Source organism: Terrapene carolina, unplaced genomic scaffold (genome assembly GCF_002925995.2).
Source record: "Terrapene carolina triunguis isolate 2854851 unplaced genomic scaffold, T_m_triunguis-2.0 Scaffold85, whole genome shotgun sequence".
Taxonomy (NCBI): domain Eukaryota; kingdom Metazoa; phylum Chordata; order Testudines; family Emydidae; genus Terrapene; species Terrapene triunguis.
In genome coordinates, this window is record NW_020664436.1 from 768,025 (window position 1) to 787,014 (window position 18,990).

General features: G+C 46.5%; 1 protein-coding gene across 1 annotated transcript in view; it reads right to left on the bottom strand.

The window, feature by feature from the left end:
* Positions 1–18,990, bottom strand: part of TOGARAM2 (TOG array regulator of axonemal microtubules 2) — a 43,654-nt gene that overhangs the window by 9,662 nt on the left and 15,002 nt on the right. Inside the window, exons 9-17 of the mRNA XM_026649840.1 lie at positions 16,663–16,836; positions 13,879–14,020; positions 12,085–12,190; positions 9,197–9,432; positions 7,826–7,984; positions 6,684–6,801; positions 5,662–5,765; positions 4,690–4,888; positions 3,107–3,323 (exon numbers count right to left, since the gene is read on the bottom strand). Coding sequence (XP_026505625.1) covers positions 3,107–3,323; positions 4,690–4,888; positions 5,662–5,765; positions 6,684–6,801; positions 7,826–7,984; positions 9,197–9,432; positions 12,085–12,190; positions 13,879–14,020; positions 16,663–16,836 — 1,455 coding nt within the window. The remainder of the gene's footprint in view (positions 1–3,106; positions 3,324–4,689; positions 4,889–5,661; positions 5,766–6,683; positions 6,802–7,825; positions 7,985–9,196; positions 9,433–12,084; positions 12,191–13,878; positions 14,021–16,662; positions 16,837–18,990) is intronic.

Genomic DNA, 18,990 nt, shown 5'->3' on the forward strand with positions numbered 1-18,990 from the left:
AGAGCTTCCTAGGAGGCAGTACAGCAGAAGCTCTGCTGGGTCAAGGTCCCCTTCAGATCTGCATCAAAGCAACTTGCCTGGGAAACCAAGATGGGCCAGAAACGACCTCAAAATCCATGCACTCCTTTGTCCCTATGCTCTAGGGATGTTCAGTACCAGGTTTTACTGCTTAGCCCCATCTTTATAACAAACCAAACTAAGAGTCCAGATCCAATGAATTTTAACATGTTGGGGAAATTTGGCTGCAGATTCAAGCTTTGCCACTCTGACCCCTTTCTTCTTGGAAGCTGGTGACTAAATACCTTTGAGGATCCGGGGCTAAGGGCCTCATTTCTAGAGGAGCTGAGCGCCCATAACTCCAGTTGAAGTCAATGGAAGATATGGGTGCTCAGCACCTCGGATCATCATGTAGTGAGTGATTTGGAAACCTAGCATCATCAGAAGACTCCAGTATTTTGTGTGGAACTCATAGCTCACTCAAACTGCAGTCCACCATGGTGTGAAGATGAGTCCTGTACAAGGTATAAGACTGTGCCTCTGCAGAAGGGAAACAGTTTTATTTTAATGTGTAAAACTCTTAGTGACCCTCATTACAAGGGAAATCCCTCATTTCAGACTCAAACTCGACTCTCATCACACACACATCTGCTCTGATCTCATATTTTATTTATTTTCATGTACGAATTTGGTGCTGCTAATAATATGCCAGACTGACAAACCTGGAGACTGAAAGCCTCTGTTGACAGAACAGGCACAACAAAAACAGTGCTAGCACAAGCTTCACCCCAACCCACCCCCATCCACTGGCAAGGTGTCTCAACCCTAACCCAGATGGTTGAGTGGGTAATTCAGTCTCTATGGCCCATTCAGGCTATCTAGGATACTCTTATCATCGTATTAAAACCTCCTCCTTGAGAGGCGGTAGCCAAGTCAATGGAAGAATTCTTCTGTTGGCCTAGCGCTGTCTACATAGGGATTTAGGTCCGCTTAACTACAGGCAGGCCTACTCTACACTTGAAAAGATCCACCTTCACAACAGGTGGTAGCTATGTCAGCAGGAGAAACTCTCCTGTCGACCTAGCACTGTCTACACCGAGGGTTAGGTCAGTATAACTGCGTCGCTCGGGGGTGTGGATTTTTCACATCTCTGATCGACATAGCTGGGTCAATCCAATTTTCTAGTGTAGACCAGCCCTCAGTCTTAACCCTCCCTAATGAAATTACCAGCAGGGAAGCCAAACACCTGTCCACTGGCAAATGGGTCAGACTAGTAAAATCTGTCCATACAGACAATCAGGCAGCCATCTGACAGTAACAACTTTCACTCCCTATTGACTTGGGCTTGACTTGAACTAGTGTCCTAGAGGCAAAAACTCCATATCCCACCCCCAACAGATATCCGGACCTCCATGCTCACATTTATTGTTGTGAATAATTAATATCAGGAAACGCTGACTCATGAAACCGAGATGAGAGAAAATATTAGCTGAGAGGGGGGAAAAGTTAATCTTACAGCATTTTAAAACATTGATCCATATTACTATTTTTCCTTTTGTTCTTCCTTCATTGTGGGTTTTCATCCCAAAATTAGGACCATGGTGGATTGAGAGCTGTGGTGGGTGGGAGACAGCATGAGATGGATGTTTGTGTTTGTCTAAGATGTACATACTGGCTGCGCATCTGAGATCAGTTGTAAGAGGGATAGTGCAAGAGAATGAGTCCCAATGCGTGGCCCAAAAACTCTGCACTCAGAGGTTAATATGTAGAACAATGACACCAATCTACATGTATATAGGGTGAGGGTTTTATTCATGTAGAGGGATCTCACAGCACTTTCCAAGCTGTGGGACCCGTTGTGGCTTTAAGAGTGTTGTAAGGGGCAGTGTGGAGGTGCACGACCCCAGCAAGAGCACCTAGAGGAAATGAAAGTGAGGCAGGTGCAATATCGCTAGGAATGCTAGGGCAACTCTGGAAGAGTGCAAAGTGCACTCTGCACCCCCTGCAATAGGCCAGCTTAACTAACTGGTGGGGACGGGGCTTGTGTCATGGCCTCACTTCCTGCCAATCCCATTTGGGGTTTCTAGCATCCCTGATTACACTAGAGACCCCTGGTCTTTGCACTTGAGGAGGGGGTTTGTGCTTGGTCCCTCTACAGGTGCACAAAAGAGGGGCTGAAGGCAGTTCCAGCCCACCCCACCCTTGTACACGCATGCAGGACCAGGCACAATCTGTGCCAGGCATCCATCACCTGATCTCTGCTTACTGCGCTGGCTTGCTGCAAAATACAATAACGTGTCAAATTCTAGATCTCAGTCCTGATCTTTAAGGCACTCAATGGTTTGGGTCCAGGACACCTTAAAAGATCATATGAAATTCTGGGAGTAGGACCCCACTCCAGGACTCCCACCCCCAGGTACAGCTGAACTGTCCACTGCAAGGGTAAAGCTCATCAGTACAGGGGACAGAACTTCCCCAGAAGCTGCTCCAAGACAGTGGAATAAAGTCCTGCAAAAACTAAGAAACACCACAAGCCACACCATCTCCCACTCCAAGCACAAGGCATACTTCTCTGATCTTGCCTGAGGTAATATAGACATAGCACAGCAGACATGTAATATATTACATGAAATAAAAATAAAAATCCCTACACAATCTCTCACTGGGGAGAAGGAAAGAGCCAGACATGATAGATGTTAGTCACATTACTTCATGCACTTCTGGAAAGAGCTCAGATGCTATGGTTGTGAGTGCGGTTTATGGTTGTGAGCGTGGTTTATGGTTAAGAACATAAACAGGAGAGAAGAATCACTGAAATGCAGCCAGACACATGTTTTTGGTGAAAAACAGCATCCATCTACAGAGCCATTTAGAAGAATTCAGTCAGGACACTTAAGCTGCTAGGCTAAGGGACACCCCTACAGCTGCTGGGCATTCCCTCAAACCAGAGTGGAGTTCATCAGCCAAATGAGGTAATTAAGGGACTACTTTGAAATTTTTGATCTGAGGCCCAGAAGTGGCTTTCTGACTCCAAGATGGAGCAACAGCAATTGTGCAGGTATCACATGATGGGATATCTACGGTAGAAACAGGAAATAGTAAATATTACCTAGGTTAGCGATCATTGTGTCCAGCACCCTCACTGCTGCAGTATAAATCCCAGAATTCTTAGAGTTCAAGTTATCAGTGACAACCGTCACCATGGAGACCACAACCGGGTGTAAACCATCTTTGAGGATAGGGATCATGGAGGCAGCTGACTCTAGCGCGTGCTGGTTCACTTTCTTGTTGGAGTCCTGAAGTCTCAGGGCAAAAGCATCAAAAATCTGTTCAAAAATAAAAAAGCAAAATCAGGATGTATATCACTTTTGGGGCTGGCAGGGAATGTAGAATCAGAGGCTTCCAGCAAGCACAAAAATATGGGCCAGATCCTGCCAACACATCATACCAGGTCAACACTTACTACTGTGAGAAGTCTCACGGACTTCCATGTGCTGCTCACAATAGTGAGCACTATGTACAGTACTGTTTGCAGAATCAGGTTCTAGCTTCTTTAATAGCTTCTCATTTTCCAATGTGTTAGGGAAAGGGGATTTGGGGGGGAGGGGTTGGGGGGAAGGGATAAAAATACTTATTATCCTGCCTCAATAAAGTTCAGAAATCCTTTTACTGAAGGGAGCAGCCAATCTCTTTAAGGTCCCCACATTTACCTTCTTTGAGTCATTTCAGTGCTTGGGTAGAAGTATCACAATTACCAGTTAATAACAGAGTTTGGGAAGACAGGTGAGACAAACTGGGGGGTAGCTCTGGCTTTGCCAAACTAGGGTTGGTTCTGATCCAAGTCTTGTTTTATCCAACCCTCCCAAAACCTGGGGTTGGTGGAGTGCAGGGCTCTGAGAAGTGGTTTGGGGTCTGATCAGTCTCTCTAACAGGCAGGCCTCTCAGGTGTAATGCATCATGCACTCCTCATTAGAGCAGATTCTGACTCCCTGTCCCCACTGCCACCACATTCTCAGGCAGTGATCCCTGGGACAGAGAGCAGCAGCAGCTCCCTGCGGCGGTGAGGGTGGGAGAAGAGGAGAAGAGACCCTCCTCTTCCAGCTCTGAGCCCTCTGCCCTTCCCTTCAAAAGGCAGACAGAGGGTCCCAGTATGGGAGCCCAGGAGCTGACAGGTTTTTTCAGGTAGAGGAGAGGTGAGGAGGAAGTGATCAGGCTGAGTCACTACATTATCCACAGAAGAGAAAGGGGGAGCACAAAGCTGGAGCTGCGCTCTTCAGGGCTAGGAGGTTCCATACCCATCTCCCAACCCTCTCTTATGAAAAATGTGGCAGCCCAGCCTACTCCTTCCAACCGCCCTCCACTCCTGAAAAACAGTGAGCAGCTCTGGGCAGCTGGGCTCCCTCTCACTGTTCTTTGGAGGGGAGGAGAAGGCAGAAAGCAGCAGGGCCATAAGCAGCAGCAGCTGCAAAGACCTTCTTGGGGGCAGCAGCAGTGGAACCTTGCAGAAAGGTAGGGCCAGGCTTAAATTAACTGTATTGGAGGCAGGGGCTGAATTAACTGTATTGAGTAAGGGTGTGCCAGCCCGGCCTGAATTAATTGGATGGAGGGTGAAGATAGCTGGAATTGATTGTATTGGGGGCAGCCTGGGCAGGATACATGGGGAAAGGGAACAAGAGAAAAGGCTCTTGAGACCTGGACAATGTTTGCGGAGACGAACTGGGGGTTGTTCCTGCAATGCTCCACCAGCAGTGTCACTCCCTCCATTCGTGTCTGAAACTCCTTGGCCATCAGGAGTTTGTTCAGCTCCTTGAGCTGCTCCATCGCTTCCACACTACGGAGAGATGAGCGACGAACCACTGGCTGTGCTGGTGCTAGGGTGTCTGATCTGGACCTGGTGTTGGGACAGAAAAACTCAATGTCACCTTTGGGTAACAACATTTTCAGTACAACAATGACAAACACAGCCTCAGGGTGCTTCCTGCTCACTTGGTTACAGTGCGAGCCTGCTCTAATAATTCAGCCTCAGAGCTTAGTATTGTTACAGAAAGCAACATCTAGTTAACATTATCTCCAGTTTATAATTAGGAAACTGAAGCACAGAGGGGTTAAAGCGATCTACCCAAGGTCACCCAGAGGAATTAGTAGCAAAGCTGGGACTAGAAGCCAGCAGTGCTGGCTCCCAGTCCTGTGCTCAGACCATTTCTCTCTTAGGGCTTGATCCAAAGTCCACTGAGTTAATGGAAAGATTCCCATTGATTTCAATGGGCTGGGGACTAGTCCCTTATAAGTGGGGCTCATTAATTCAATTTTAAACACAATGGTGAGGCTTATGCTCTCTTTCTTCTTGCCACCACTGAACACAATGGAACAAATCCACTGTGTTATCAAAAGAGAAAAGACACTGGTGGCTCCACTGCCAGCCCTGGGAGCAAAAAGGACCAAGTTCCTGTCTTGAACGCTGATCCCCAGCACAGCAGGTGTGGCATTGCCATTGGATTAGCAGCAGCCACCTGGTTCAGTAATGTTCTCTTTGGATCTGATCCTTATAAACAGCTACAAAAAAATCAGACTAGCCTAGAGATAGTTTATTGATGAATAATGCTGAAAACTCCATCATGCATATCCTCAAAGATAATGAAATAGTAACAAAGAAATGTTCAGTACCCTTCGCTGGAAGGCAGACTGTCCTGGGAGGCAGTCAAGCTGCTGTTCCTAGACTCCCTGCGGCCTTTGGCAGAAGGAGGTTCAGATACATTGTCTTCCATCCCCTAGATATATATATAAAAAATGCATCTATAAAAAGCGAGAGAAGATGGGAAATGATTTCTTATGACAGTGAAAAACACAGCTTAGAGCCAGGATCCGTGTTCTTCAGATGGGAAAGCGGAGAGTTTTATAGCCCAAACAGGGAGAAGAGCCAGAGATGCCCTGAAATCCACTGGAGACTTTGCTATTGCCATCCTAATCAATCTGAGGCATTCAGATGCTACAGTGATGGGCAGCAGTATAAAACCCTATGACAGTCAGCTAGATCTGGTCACGTGCAAAACCACTGCAGTCACAAACTGGTGCCTGTTGCAGAGCAGGTAACTCTGGGAACAGCTGGACCCCTCTAGTAGTTCTAAAGATATCCTTGGCCTACAGAATACTGGGAGAATTCCACCTGAGGCATTCTTCCAGCTCCTCGACAAACCCATGTTCTTCTCTAGAAGAGAAATGAATACAAAGTCCATGCTCATCAGGATGATTTTCTACTGGCTGTAGGGATTCTTGGAGCACTTTCTAGTTCCACAGCACGAGTGCAGAGGTAGTATTTTCTGACTGGAGTAGGTATATGCTCCGATTAAGACAGTGACACATTTCTCTTATTTTAGGAAATCTTCCAGGGACATCTCCTCCCCTATCTATTAAAAAGAGGTTTGACACTTTCAAGAGAACTACTCCCACCCCTGCCCTCTTTCTCTTTCTGGATGTGAGGGAGACCACTTTCTTCTACTTTCCTTTCTTATTTGTGTCCATAATTCCACCTACTTTACCTCCCTCACTGCCAACTGATAAACTGGGTCAGGATCTGCAGTTCCTTTCCATGAACCAGAAGAGCCGGGGGGGGGGGGGGGGGGGCATGATCATGTATAGGCTCTCTCAGTACATATAAACAGAAGATATATCTCCTACTAAGCACTTACTTTCTGCTTTATTGTTGCCATAACATTTCGCAAGTTATGTGATGGGAGAGACTGTTTCAAATACCCATCGAATTTCGGATGAGGCATCAGCACATTCAGCATCTTCCGGCCGTAAAACCTAGCATGGGGAGGGGGAGAAATTAATGAAGGAACATTTTCTCTCAAAATATCACCATTTTATTTATCTATCCAGGAGGCAGGTAGGGATTACAAAAAGAAACTGAAATTTTATGCTCTCCATGTTCAGTACAAGCTAGTGGCACTTTGTAAGGACTTTTATCCCCTCAAAAGAGATATAAATAAAGACTAAGATTTACCTCAAAATGGCATCACTATACAATATTGCCTGCTGCATACAATAGGCCATGGAGCAGCAGAGCAATGAGGAAATATCCTCTCACTCTATGGAGATCTACTAAATAATTAAGGAATCTATTTTTCCTTTGATGAGGATGTGTAATGGTCATAACAATTTACTTCCTTAAAAAGGCTTTCATTTTGCAAGATTCTAACCTGCTTTAACAAATTATTGCAGAGGAGTTTTTTTCATCCACTACCAAAGAGCAGCTACCTCTGTGGTGGAACATGGCAACTGCTCAACAGCACACAGTAGGTTAGGGTGGAAAGTGATAAATATCACAGCCAATTGAAACTGCAAGGGGAATTTAGGGAGGCAGAATGCATTGATTCAATACCACCAGAATTTGACCAGGATACTGGGTGCTAGCACCCCTAATCTTACCAGAAATGCCCCGGGATCTTTCCATGACCATAAGTGGCCAGGGAAAGATTCAGTTTTACGTAACACCCAAAAGATACCCAAGGAAGTCATATATGCATATTGGAGCCAAAGGAAACTGATTGGTGGACTAGTCCTATTGCATTCCTTTCAACTAAAGGATGTCTCATGCAATGTAAATGCTTGAATGGATCTTTATTGCTCGATAACCCATAAGAGACGGATTCTGCACCTTTCCTTAGCCAACAGTATATACACTGGAAGCATGCTTTCCTTATGCTTATTTTATATTATGTTTTCCTTATGCTTGTTTTACATTAGTTTGCATTGTCATGGTTTGTTTTTTGCCAGCCACTGATCACAAAAGGTTTCTGCGTCTGCGAGGGGAAAGGGACATCATTACCTAGTGTCTTGATTGCAGTCCTGAGCAAGCTTCACCAGAGTCTGGACCAGTAGTTCTGTGTTGTCTCTGGTGCCTGACAGAAGTTTCTCAGCCCCAATCTGTTCCATGACAGTCAGTAAGTGTTCAGCGGCGCACTTTCGAACGGGGGGGTTACGATGGCTGAAGACAAGACATCAAACCAGCACATGTCTATATAGCCCTTCATCTCCAAAACCACAGGCCTCTGCCACTTGACCAAGAGAGAGCTCCTTAATTGTTGGTAGTAGCAGGTCTCTTATCCTCTCTGTGGACCCTGCTATTAGTGATCACAGTATCCATTCATACACACAGAACCACTATGTTACAGATGGACCATGTACAAGGATGAGAGGGGAATTCAGTCTCCATGGCACATTTGGTCCTTGGGGTTCCTGCTGAGATTAACAACGCAGACAGGGATAGGAGGGGCAATTATGCCTTTTACACAGATATTGGTGCACTAGCATTTGGACTTAGTTCACCAACTTGTTTCATATCCAGCAGCCCATTGAATGGTCAGAGACCTAAAACCACAATGAGGGACAGTGCTATAGTATATTCACCAACACAGCCTCTGCCTGGATATGCCCAGAGCATTTGGTGTTTTAATGTTTTCAGGGCTGCAGAAGGTATACAGACATGTATCTCACCAACAGTTTTAGCCAGACCTTCATTTACTGGAATGAGTACCACCTGTTTGAAAGCGCCAGGTACAGTACCATCACTTCGAAGTGGTGCCAGCTTAGTGGTTCCCACAAAAGTCTATCTCAAAACCCAGAGAATCTGCCGCACTGAACTGAAGTTGGCATTCTGGTGATGCTCAGCTGTGCATTTTGAACTGAAAGTGAAGTTTTTAAAGGCAATGATGGGAGACTCTCAGGAATTGACCCTGTGTGGCAGGTCCCTGCCAAACAATGCAGTTTCTCCTGTGGGTACACTCTAACCATACATCTGACTGGTCCCTGCTTCTCTTGTTAATAATGCCCTGATGATGTGTGGTTTGTCCCAGTGGCCCCATGATTAGTGCTCTATGGTCATTAAGCAGGAGACTTGGTTTTGGCCACACACCAGGATTCCTGTGGTCCCATCACCTGGAGAGTGGAGGGAGCACATCACAGGGCCCTGCACTGATCTATCACATCCCCATCACCACAGTATCTGGGCAATGTTGATGGACTGTGCTAGAAGGGAGGTCATCATAATGTGGTGACCTGATGATAATGGGAGGTGTAAATGGGTAGTGGCAGTGAAATACCCCAGAGCAGAGGGAATTCCTTCTTCTCCACCACTCTCTTGTTCCCCACAAAGCAAGTAGTCAGATTGCAGAGCTCAGACAAGGGAAGAGTCACATACTTTACTCCACCGGCCATGAGGGCAGCCATTGCTCGCATGGGAGTCACACTCCCCACCATGACGCCCAGGGATCGATCAGCTGCTTTCTGAATGAACTCGCTGGAATCCCCTGTCCTGTGGAGCAGGATCCGGGCAATCTCCTCAACCTCCTGGTCCATGTGCTTCTTCATGGTCCTGAAGAGCTCACCAAGAGTGCTGATAGCAAAGCGAGACACCTTTGAGCGGAGGTTGCTAACCTGGAGGAGGAAGAGTTACGAGTAGGACACAGGAGTCAGCTTAGAAAGAAGATCTACCTGCATGTATCTAGGGGGCCAAGGGGAAACCAGAGTTTTATATCACATCAAAGGTGAAATATAGTCTGTTGGTCTAAGCATATGACTGGAAGCACGGAACTACCCCTGGCTCTGACACTAGCTCCTTCTGTAGGCTTGAGCAAATCACTTAAAGCCTGATTCAATGGGACTGCTTGTGGAGTAAGGAACAACAGGGGGAAGTATTGTGCCCTTAACGTCTCTGCTTTGGTTTCTCCATCTGCTAACGGAGAAAATAATCCCTCCCTCTCTCCACCCCTTTTTCCCTCTGTCATGTTCTGAGGATTCATTAGGATTGGTAAAGCACTTTGGAGGAATGTGCTTTGTAAAGATCTGATCCTGCAAGATGCTGAGCACCCTTAATTCCCTCTGCAGTCAGTGGGCATCCAGGTGTTCAGCATTACTGTGGATTGGGTCCTAATGACAAAGCCTTATCCCATAGACTGGAATGGATCAGCAGCTGAGAGTTCACAGCATTGTTTTTGAAAGATAGATTGGTGCTGCCCAAAGGCGGGGATGGTCCAATGGTTCTAGCCATCTTCATATCCTGTGTTATTACTATAAAGCAGGAGTGGCCAAACTGCGGCTCGTGAGCTGTATGTGACTCTTTTATAGTTAAAGTGCGGCTCCCAGAGGCCCCCCCCCATTCTCCACCTACCAGACTTGGGGTGTGGGAAGCTCAGGGCTTCTGCCCTGTGGTGGGGCTAGGGGCTTCTGCCAAACACAACTGGTGCAGCTGAGAGTGGGTGGGCACAATTTAAAGGTTTGCCCCCCCTCAACAGCTTGAGTTACAGTCCTGAGGCACACCCCCCTTCTTTCCCTCAATGGCCTCGTCCCTTCAGCTCCCAGGTGTTAGCTCTGCATGGTGAGGCAGTGGCAAACAGTTGGGAGTTGCAGGGCAGGGCTCTGGCTTTAGCTCCTTAGGGAGAGGCAGCAGCAAAAGCAGCGGTTCTCCCTGCAGGTCCCAGCGGTTTGCTGCTGCCTCTACCCAAGGCACAGATCCCAGCTTGCCAGCTCCAGCAGCCGCCATGCAGGGAGGGGCCCCGGCGGCACCATGTGACTGAACGATGCCAGCAAACCCTGGCAAAAATTGGGGGGGGACGTGATCCCCATATGTCCCCCTCACACAACTCTAGCTTCTGCCCAGTGGGGAGGGGGGGATCTCATGCTTTAGCCCCATGGAAGGCATCTGCTGGGGCTTCAGCCCCACAGGGAACACGTGCCAAGGCTCAGGGCTTCAGCAGGAGCAGGGCTGAAACCCCAAGCCTGGGCAGGCGCCTCCTGCGGGGCTGAAGCTCTGAGACCCAGCAGGCATGCCCCAGCTTTCGAACTTCTGAAGATTGTTGTATGCGGCTCAGAGGGTCCGGAAGTTTGGCCGCGCCTGCTATAAAGGGTTCAATGCAGGCCCCAGAAAATGCAATTCCTGGACTGTGAAAGCAAAATCTGGGACAAGAGTGAAATGAAAGATGAACCCATGTCTCTGCATGTGAGCCTCTGCAAGGAAGAGAAAAAGGTACCTCTTCCTAAAGATAACAGTGAGGTAAGAATCAGAAAAGAGCCTGAGCTGAAAAGTACAATCTGAACATCTGCCTCCCACATCCCTGAATTTCAAAGAGGGTGGGGGGGATTTGAATCCTGCAGATCTGAACATAGTGATCTATGAGCTCTGTAGCCCTCTAACCTCCTATTATTCAAGCCTGCTAGATATTTGTATTGCAGACAGAAGATGGAGATCGGAGTTTACAGAAGTGAGCCAACTCTCATTGTTTGTTGCAGATGGAAGAAGGTTTAGTGTGCTTGGCAAACCATGCCTAGTAATAGCACAGTCAGCTGTGCAGGCCACAAACAAGTGCTGAATTGGAACTTGCGGCTGCTTTTAACTCATTGAAGAGTCTAACATGGGCACAATAAAATCTCTCAATTAACTGATCAAATAAAAAGTAAAGATGTTCAGAGCAGTCATGGATGACTGCCCTGGAATCCCAGTGCTGTCTGGCTCATGGAGTCCAACACACATACTCCAGAACTCTGGATATGCAAGGAGATATTTGTGTCTGAAGCAGCAGGGAAAACATTTCTATGGAGCAAGGCACTAAAAACAAGCACTGGAAGAAAGAGGGAGAAAAGGTCAGCAGGGACCTCTGAGAGAGAGAGAGAAAGAAACGTGGTCTAGTGAGTCGAGCATAAACCTGGGAGCCAAAACTCTAGAGTTTAATCCTGACTGACAATGATGCAGTCTGGTTTAGGCAAATCAGTTTTTCTGTGCCTCAGTTTCCCCATTTGTACAATGCATAATTGTAATACCTAACTCAAAGAGGCAACAGAGAGAGAGACTGCATTCAGCTGTAGGGATAGACAGATCTATATATACACAACATCTATCTATGTAGATATCAGACAGAGATCTAAAGATATAGATATAAAAATAGCTATAGAGACAGACAGAGCAAATCATAGAACTGGAAGGGACCTCGAGAGGTCATCTAGTCCAGTCCCCTGCAAATATCTAAATAAAGATAAAACACACACATTTATTCTATACACTGTGTAGGCATACATTTAATACAAATTTCTTACCTCTCTGGTAACTGCCAAGGAAACATCATGAAGTCGACAAAGGAGGACTTCTGAATGGCAGGTAGCCAGGCATTTGATGCTGAAAAGTCCTTTCTCCTTCAGTGGCCTGAGAGGCAATTACAAAACAGACAGACATAGAAGAGACAAATCATTGGTCTTGCATAGCACTGTGCTAAACACAGTTTCACACACCTGCAACCTGGGGATAGACTCTGGAACCCACACAAGTGGGACACTAAAAGCAAAGGTGCTGGATGTTTGAGAAACTCCCTATTAGTTTTTTAAACTGCTAATAAAAAAATGCTTTCAGTAGCCTGTGTGTGCAATTCCCCAGTGACCTAAGCTGGAGGAAGGTGTATGATTGATTTACTAGTTCCACATGATAGACTCAATCCTTGAGAAAACTAGAGATTTTCATGGCAGACTATGGATTTTCCATCTCCCTTTAGACTCAGGAGACAACTTGCATTTTTCTTCTATAACCCTTATTGATATTGCCAGTTTGTTTCAGGACTCAACTCACTGAATTAACAGTGCCACCTATTGGTGAATGACAAGAAGCACAGCCTCCTCTGACAGTCTGGGGTACATGGATTTAACTTAATAGAGAAAGCCTTCATTTTTTCCTGTGTGGGATATGGGGGAGTTGTTAAAGAAAAGAGGAAGAAAGTAGTGGAGGTTAGCAGGGAGAAGGAAAGAGGAGCAGATGAGAGAGGGAAAGTTGAAAGTAAAGGGGTTTAAAATAAAATCAAATAACTGTGTTTATACAAGCATATGCAGGGTGGCAGATTTTGACCTCAGATACACCATTGTTAATCTGGAGTAATTCCACCGAACTGAATGGATTCACTCTGGATTTACACTGGTGTAGCGGAGATCAGAAATGGCTCTATAGCTTCTGAATCCATTAATGTTCTCTTCCCTCTCTATGCCTAATTTCAGTATAGTGTGATCATCAGTTACATATTGTTGTTTGTGCCCGTTAGGCAGTGAGGAAAGTTCTTATTCTGAGGATCCTTCCTAATAAATTACTCCTCACACCCCAGGCCCCTCTCCCCAAAACTCCTGCCTTAGAGAGACTACTGGCAGAGCAATTCCCTTCTCAGTATGCATTGAATCCTAGAGTTTACCTTAATCACAAGGAATGCAACTGATTGCTTGGGCCCCACTCACAGATCTATAACTTGCAGAGCTAGGGGAGGATGCAGTTTTTGAAATGAACACACACTCACCAGTAGCAAGGCTAAGGGGAAGAGGCCCAGTTCTCTCCTCTATGCTTCCAGCAATGAGACCAGAGCGGAAGGTAATTCATGACGACTCAATCCCATCTCCCCCAGCAGCTCGAGGCCCTGCAAATTGTATGGCCAACCCTACTTCTGCCTTTATGACTGCTGAAGTGGCCTCCATCTCCTTTGGCTGGGAGTCAAGGCAGGGATATGATACATAGGAAACACAGGCTTCTAGCTGGAGTATCTTCTGATTATCCTATAATTTTATCTCTTCTCTGTAACTACTATTTGTGGCTACACAAAGGGCCAAAGGAGAAGGTTAATGAATGACGTTAACCTGCTGTTAGCCACAGCAGCATTACAGCCTGGGCAGGAGAACCAGGCTGTAGAGCTTTCCCTGGCTCATATCTACTGGAAAGCAATTGCATTGTGAAGATTGGCTTCATTTAGTTCCCTCCAAGCCCCTGATCCTGAAAGAGACTGAGCATAGCACTGGAGGAGGCAACCACTCACACATCTTTATGTTGAGGGGAAGGAGGGACTTGAGGATGGAGTGTTTCCCTACCAGTCATTGCTATTGAGCCACTTGAGAGCATCAACCAAGCCTTGCTCCGGGTGAGAGAAGGGTCTCATCTCCAAGGCTTCCCCACTTTCAGACTCCTCCTCCCCCTCTGGAGAATCCAGAGTGTTTGCTGGCAGGGAGTTAGCTGTATGGAAAAATCAAACACACAGATATCAATATGGCAGGTGCTGGTCACGACTCCACAGTTAAGGTCGCAACCAAGGTTCTATTGTGCGGCTTATTTTGTCTTCTGCCTCTTCTAACTTCTTAGCTGAAATTGCTATTGGTCTGAATTTTCCTACCATTAAAATGGGCAGTCTAATTTTTAATGAGTTTCAGCAGCTTAGGATTAGAACTGTTTTAATGGCTAGGAGACCAAAAAATATGAGCCACATCCTAAACTGGTATAAAGCAGCATAGTTTCATTGATTTCAATGGAAGATCTGGCCCATGGTTTTCACAGTACCGTATTTTATTTAGCCCCTAGCACAGCAGGATTCTGGTCCATCACTAGAGCTCTTAGGTGCTATAGTAATACAAATAAATTAATAATAATACTATCCTCATGATTTTTCAACCACTTATCGCTGGACACCAGCTTGTTATGGAAGTCTGAAAATTCACATATATGTATATTTTAACATACCGTTGAGAATGTGATTATTCAGGGATTTTCATAGATGTCTGAGTCTTGTATATATTTCTGTTCTTTAGGAGCTATCCACTGACGTATATCAGGGATTGTGGGGTAGAATACATTTGTCTCATCAAATATATTTGTTTACAGACCATGCAGAATCTAAGCTTTCTTTAATAGGAAACATTAATTTCTAACCCTTATGGTTTCTTTGAAACCATAAGGGTTAGAAACCTTCCAAATGTGAACTGTAAGGGCTAGTCTACACTTACCCGGTAGTTCGACGGCTGCGGATCGAAGTTCCGAGTTCGATTTATCGCGTCTGGTCTGGACGCGATAAATCGAACCAGGAAGTGATCCCCGTCGACTGCGGTACTCCAGCTCAGCGAGAGGAGTACCGCGAAGTCGACGGGGAGCCTGCCTGCCGCGTGTGGACCGCGTCTGAACCGCGGTAAGGTCGAAGTAAGGTATGTCGAATTCAGCTACGTTATTCACGTAGCTGAATTTGCGTACCTTACTTCGATTTGGGGGGTAAGTGTAGACCAGCCCTAAGTAAAGAGATTCAGTGTTAGCAAATGTGGTTGATGATGAATATACTAGTCATCTTAAATTTTACATGATAAATGTATTTTGTCACAAAGCCTATTTGTCATCCGAAGTGCTAGAAGTAAAAAATTTTCGCACCTAAAGATCTTTAGGCCAAAATTTTCTCTTCTAAATTGTATATGAGAAAACTTTTGACTTCTAAAAGTGCAAATGTTGTGTCAAGGCTAGATAGAATGTAGGTTCTGGAGGGGATATCTATATATGATATATAGGATATCATATTTTATATGTGGTCTATAGGGTTTGTATGATATATAGGGTACAAAAACTAAAGTTGAGAATTTCAAAAGCGTTCAGCAATGGCCTAACTCTGCTCCCACTGGTCAACGGTAAAAACCTCATTAACTTTGGCCTGGTCCACACTAACCCCCCACTTCGAACTAAGATACGCAACTTCAGCTACGTTAATAACGTAGCTGAAGTCGAAGTACCTTAGTTCGAACTTACCGCGGGTCCAGATGCGGCAGGCAGGCTCCCCCGTCGACTCCGCGTACTCCTCTCGCAGAACAGGAGTACCGGCGTCGACGGTGAGCGCTTCCGGGATCGATCTGGGATCAATTTATCGCGTCTAGACAAGACCCGATAAATCGATCCCAGAAGATCAATTGCTTACCGCCGGACCCGGAGGTAAGTATAGATGTACCCTTTAATGCCAACCATTTTTTAAAAATCCCCTCCTACATAGAAAGGTGTTCCATAAAAGATTCCCTTCCAAGTACCAACCCAGCCTATCCCTTCTTAGCTTGCAAGATTTAATAGAATCACAAGGTCCTATGGTTGTAGGCTAAACAAAACAAAAGCTTCCTATCAAACAAAGAAAGAACAGAGTCACTAGGTACCCCCACTGTCTCTTATCCATTAGTTGCAGGGGGGAAAACAATTTCAATATCACCCTGCAGCATCCCACATACGTCACCTGTTATATTTAAGCTATAGGACATAATAATACTGTGCGGTTTGTGGTGCGTGAGGCATGACGCCAAAGCTGGGTGTCTCCAACCTCCTCTGGCTGCAATGGTATTAGGCAGTATTGCTACAGCTGAGAGTGATTGGATAATGATTGGTTGAAAAATCATGCAATGTGATAGGCAGCTGCTCAGAGGTCAATGACAATGAGCAACCAATCAGATCACATATGCAAATGAGTTCATCCTGACTGGCTGCAGTTGAGCTCAGTGATTTCGTAGGAAGTGAACAACAGGTTTTCTGGATTTATACATTCATCTCCCTTTTATGATGTCATCTTACAACCAAAAACAACGTTACACTTTAGAAATTCAAAATGGGTAAAGTGCCATATCCTGAGGTCCCTGTTAAATTTGTTTTCAGGCAAAACTCCCATTGGCTACATAAGAAATGCCCACTTCAGTTTCACTCAGTCTGGAGTGACTACACTGGGGTTACTATGGATTTATACCAGTGAAACTGAGAGCAGAATTCAGTCCATTTGTGCTTTAAACTGTATCAGCCCTCACTCCCAGGGGAACAGAACACCTGAGATTGTGATGACAGCTTTGTGACCCCAATGACACAGCAAGTCTCACCTGATGAGTGTCGCATGAAGCTGCTCTCATGATTGATGATGGGGATACTAGGCAGAGATGGCCTGTTGACCCGTTTCTTTAAGGCAATACCAACGCTGGCTCTGCATGGGTTGGTCACGTTGGGGGTAATGGAAATGATCCCATTGGTGTTAAGCAGGCCAAAACCTGTGGGGACTGAAAGAGCACTTCTAGAATGATGCACTGGATGGCTCCAGGGACTGGTAATGGGGGAAGGCGCATTGGTGAAGGGGTGTCCCTTATTTAAAAGTACTACAGTGCTGTTCTTAATTGCCCCCACCCCCCACCCCCAGAAATAACATGATTGAAAACTGCATTACTAGGGACAATGACTGTAAAATACAGGCGTACCTTCTACAAGGGGTGAGGGAAATTAAGCTTTCCACTTCCTCTCCTCTACTTGTTTTGGGGATGAATAGAGGATTTATGCTGCTGGGGCTGTCAGTCTAGCACTTCTCACCAGCATTAGATTCACTCCACCAAATAGTAATAATAAAAAGTAAAAGTAACCTTCTATAATGCCCTTGGGCTAAGTGCTGACTTGCAACTTTCTCTGCTGCTGCACTCTTTAGAGTTTGTGCTGCAGCACAATCAGAGCCCGTCAGATGCAATTAAATCAGAGTCAGTAAGCCATGCTCTAGTACATTTTTTTAAAAATGTGAACTACTTTTGTAACAGCTTCAGTGCTCCTCTAAAACATAAGCTTCTCAGGAGTGTGTGTAGGGGGTGATTTGTGTTACTGCGTAAGCAGGATCTTCCTTCGTATTTTAATTAGAAACATTTCCATTAAAACGCCTCCAGATCATAACATGATTAAAAGCATTTTTTGGACACAATTAGTTTGTCTTCATTATGGCAGGCTGTGCTATAATGAGAGGCATAGGTCTGATATATAAGGCAGCATTGTCTAGTGGATAGATCTTGGGGCTGGGGAGACAGGAACTCCACATTCTGTTCCTGGCTCTGCCACTGACTCACTGTGTGGCTTTGGGCAAGTCACCTCATGCCTCAGTTTATCCATCTGCAAAAGAATAATAATAATATTCCCCCTTCCTTTGTAAAGTGCTCTGAGGTCTTGGATAAAAGGCACTACAGAAGTGCTCAGTAATATCATTGTCATTATTATTAGAAAGGAAGAATAGTCCAGTAGTTAGGACACTAGCCTGGGTCTTGGAAGATCAGGGTTCAATTCCTGACCCTGCTGCAAGCTTCTTATATGACCATAGGCAAGTCACTTAGTTTCTCTGTGCCTCGATCTCTCCCATATCTAAAATGGGACTAATAACTCCTTATAGGAGTGTTGTGAAAATAAATGTGTTAAAGACTGTGAAGTGCTCAAATACTACAATGATGGGGTACGTAAGTACCTGAGATCATCATGTCTTGCTGCCTGAGCCAGCTTAGGCTGGGAGCACTATCATAGGCGGCGAGTTACATTCCCGCGTGGTGCCCGGGCACCAGCAATATTCTGAGCCCGGCTCCACCAATATTTGGGGCCGGGTGTCACCTGCCGCTCCCCCAAGTGTTCCCCGGCCCCCCTCTTGCCTTCCTGGGGCCCCGGAGCAGAGAGTCACTGTCTCTTCCCTGCAGCTCCATGCTGCCTCCCTGTAGCAACTGATGCTGCAGGGTCTTAGTGCCCCCCATCTCGACTGCCAGGGCAGACTGACTCAGCCTGCCCTTCCACCTCAGACCCTTCCCTTTTCTGGCGGGACCCTCCAGTAGCACAGGGCCCCCTCTTTCCCCCCCCCACCTGCCATCACCACTCCTGCCCCATGCTGGGCAAGGAGGCAGCCCCATCCCTCACCCACAGTGAGGCTATAATCAGGGGCAACAGCAGGGGAGGAGGCACACGCAGCATCCCCCGGCACCCACCACGGGGGAGGCAAGGGAGATTCCTGGACCTGAGAGAGGCCCTAGGAGCACATGCAGTGACAGTGGTGGGGGTGAGTGTGCTGCTGGGGGGGCGGGAAAGGGAGGCTCCTCCCCCAGAGCTCGCTGCTGCTGGCAGGGAAAGGGCTGTGGGGAGTCGTTCTCTCTGGCCCCTGTCCCGGAGCAGCCTGCCTGCACCCCAAACTCATCCCCGGCCTTGCCCCACCCCAGAGCCCACACCCCAGCCAGAGCTTTTACCCCCCAACGCACCCTCAACCCTCTACCCTAGCCCTGAGCCCCTCCAACACCCCAAACACCTTATTCCCAGTCCCAGCCAGAGCCTTCATCCCCCTGCACTCCAACCCTCTGCCCCAGCCCTGAGCCTAACACCCCAAACCCCCCAGCCCCAGACAGAGCCCTCATCCCCCACACTCCTCCTCT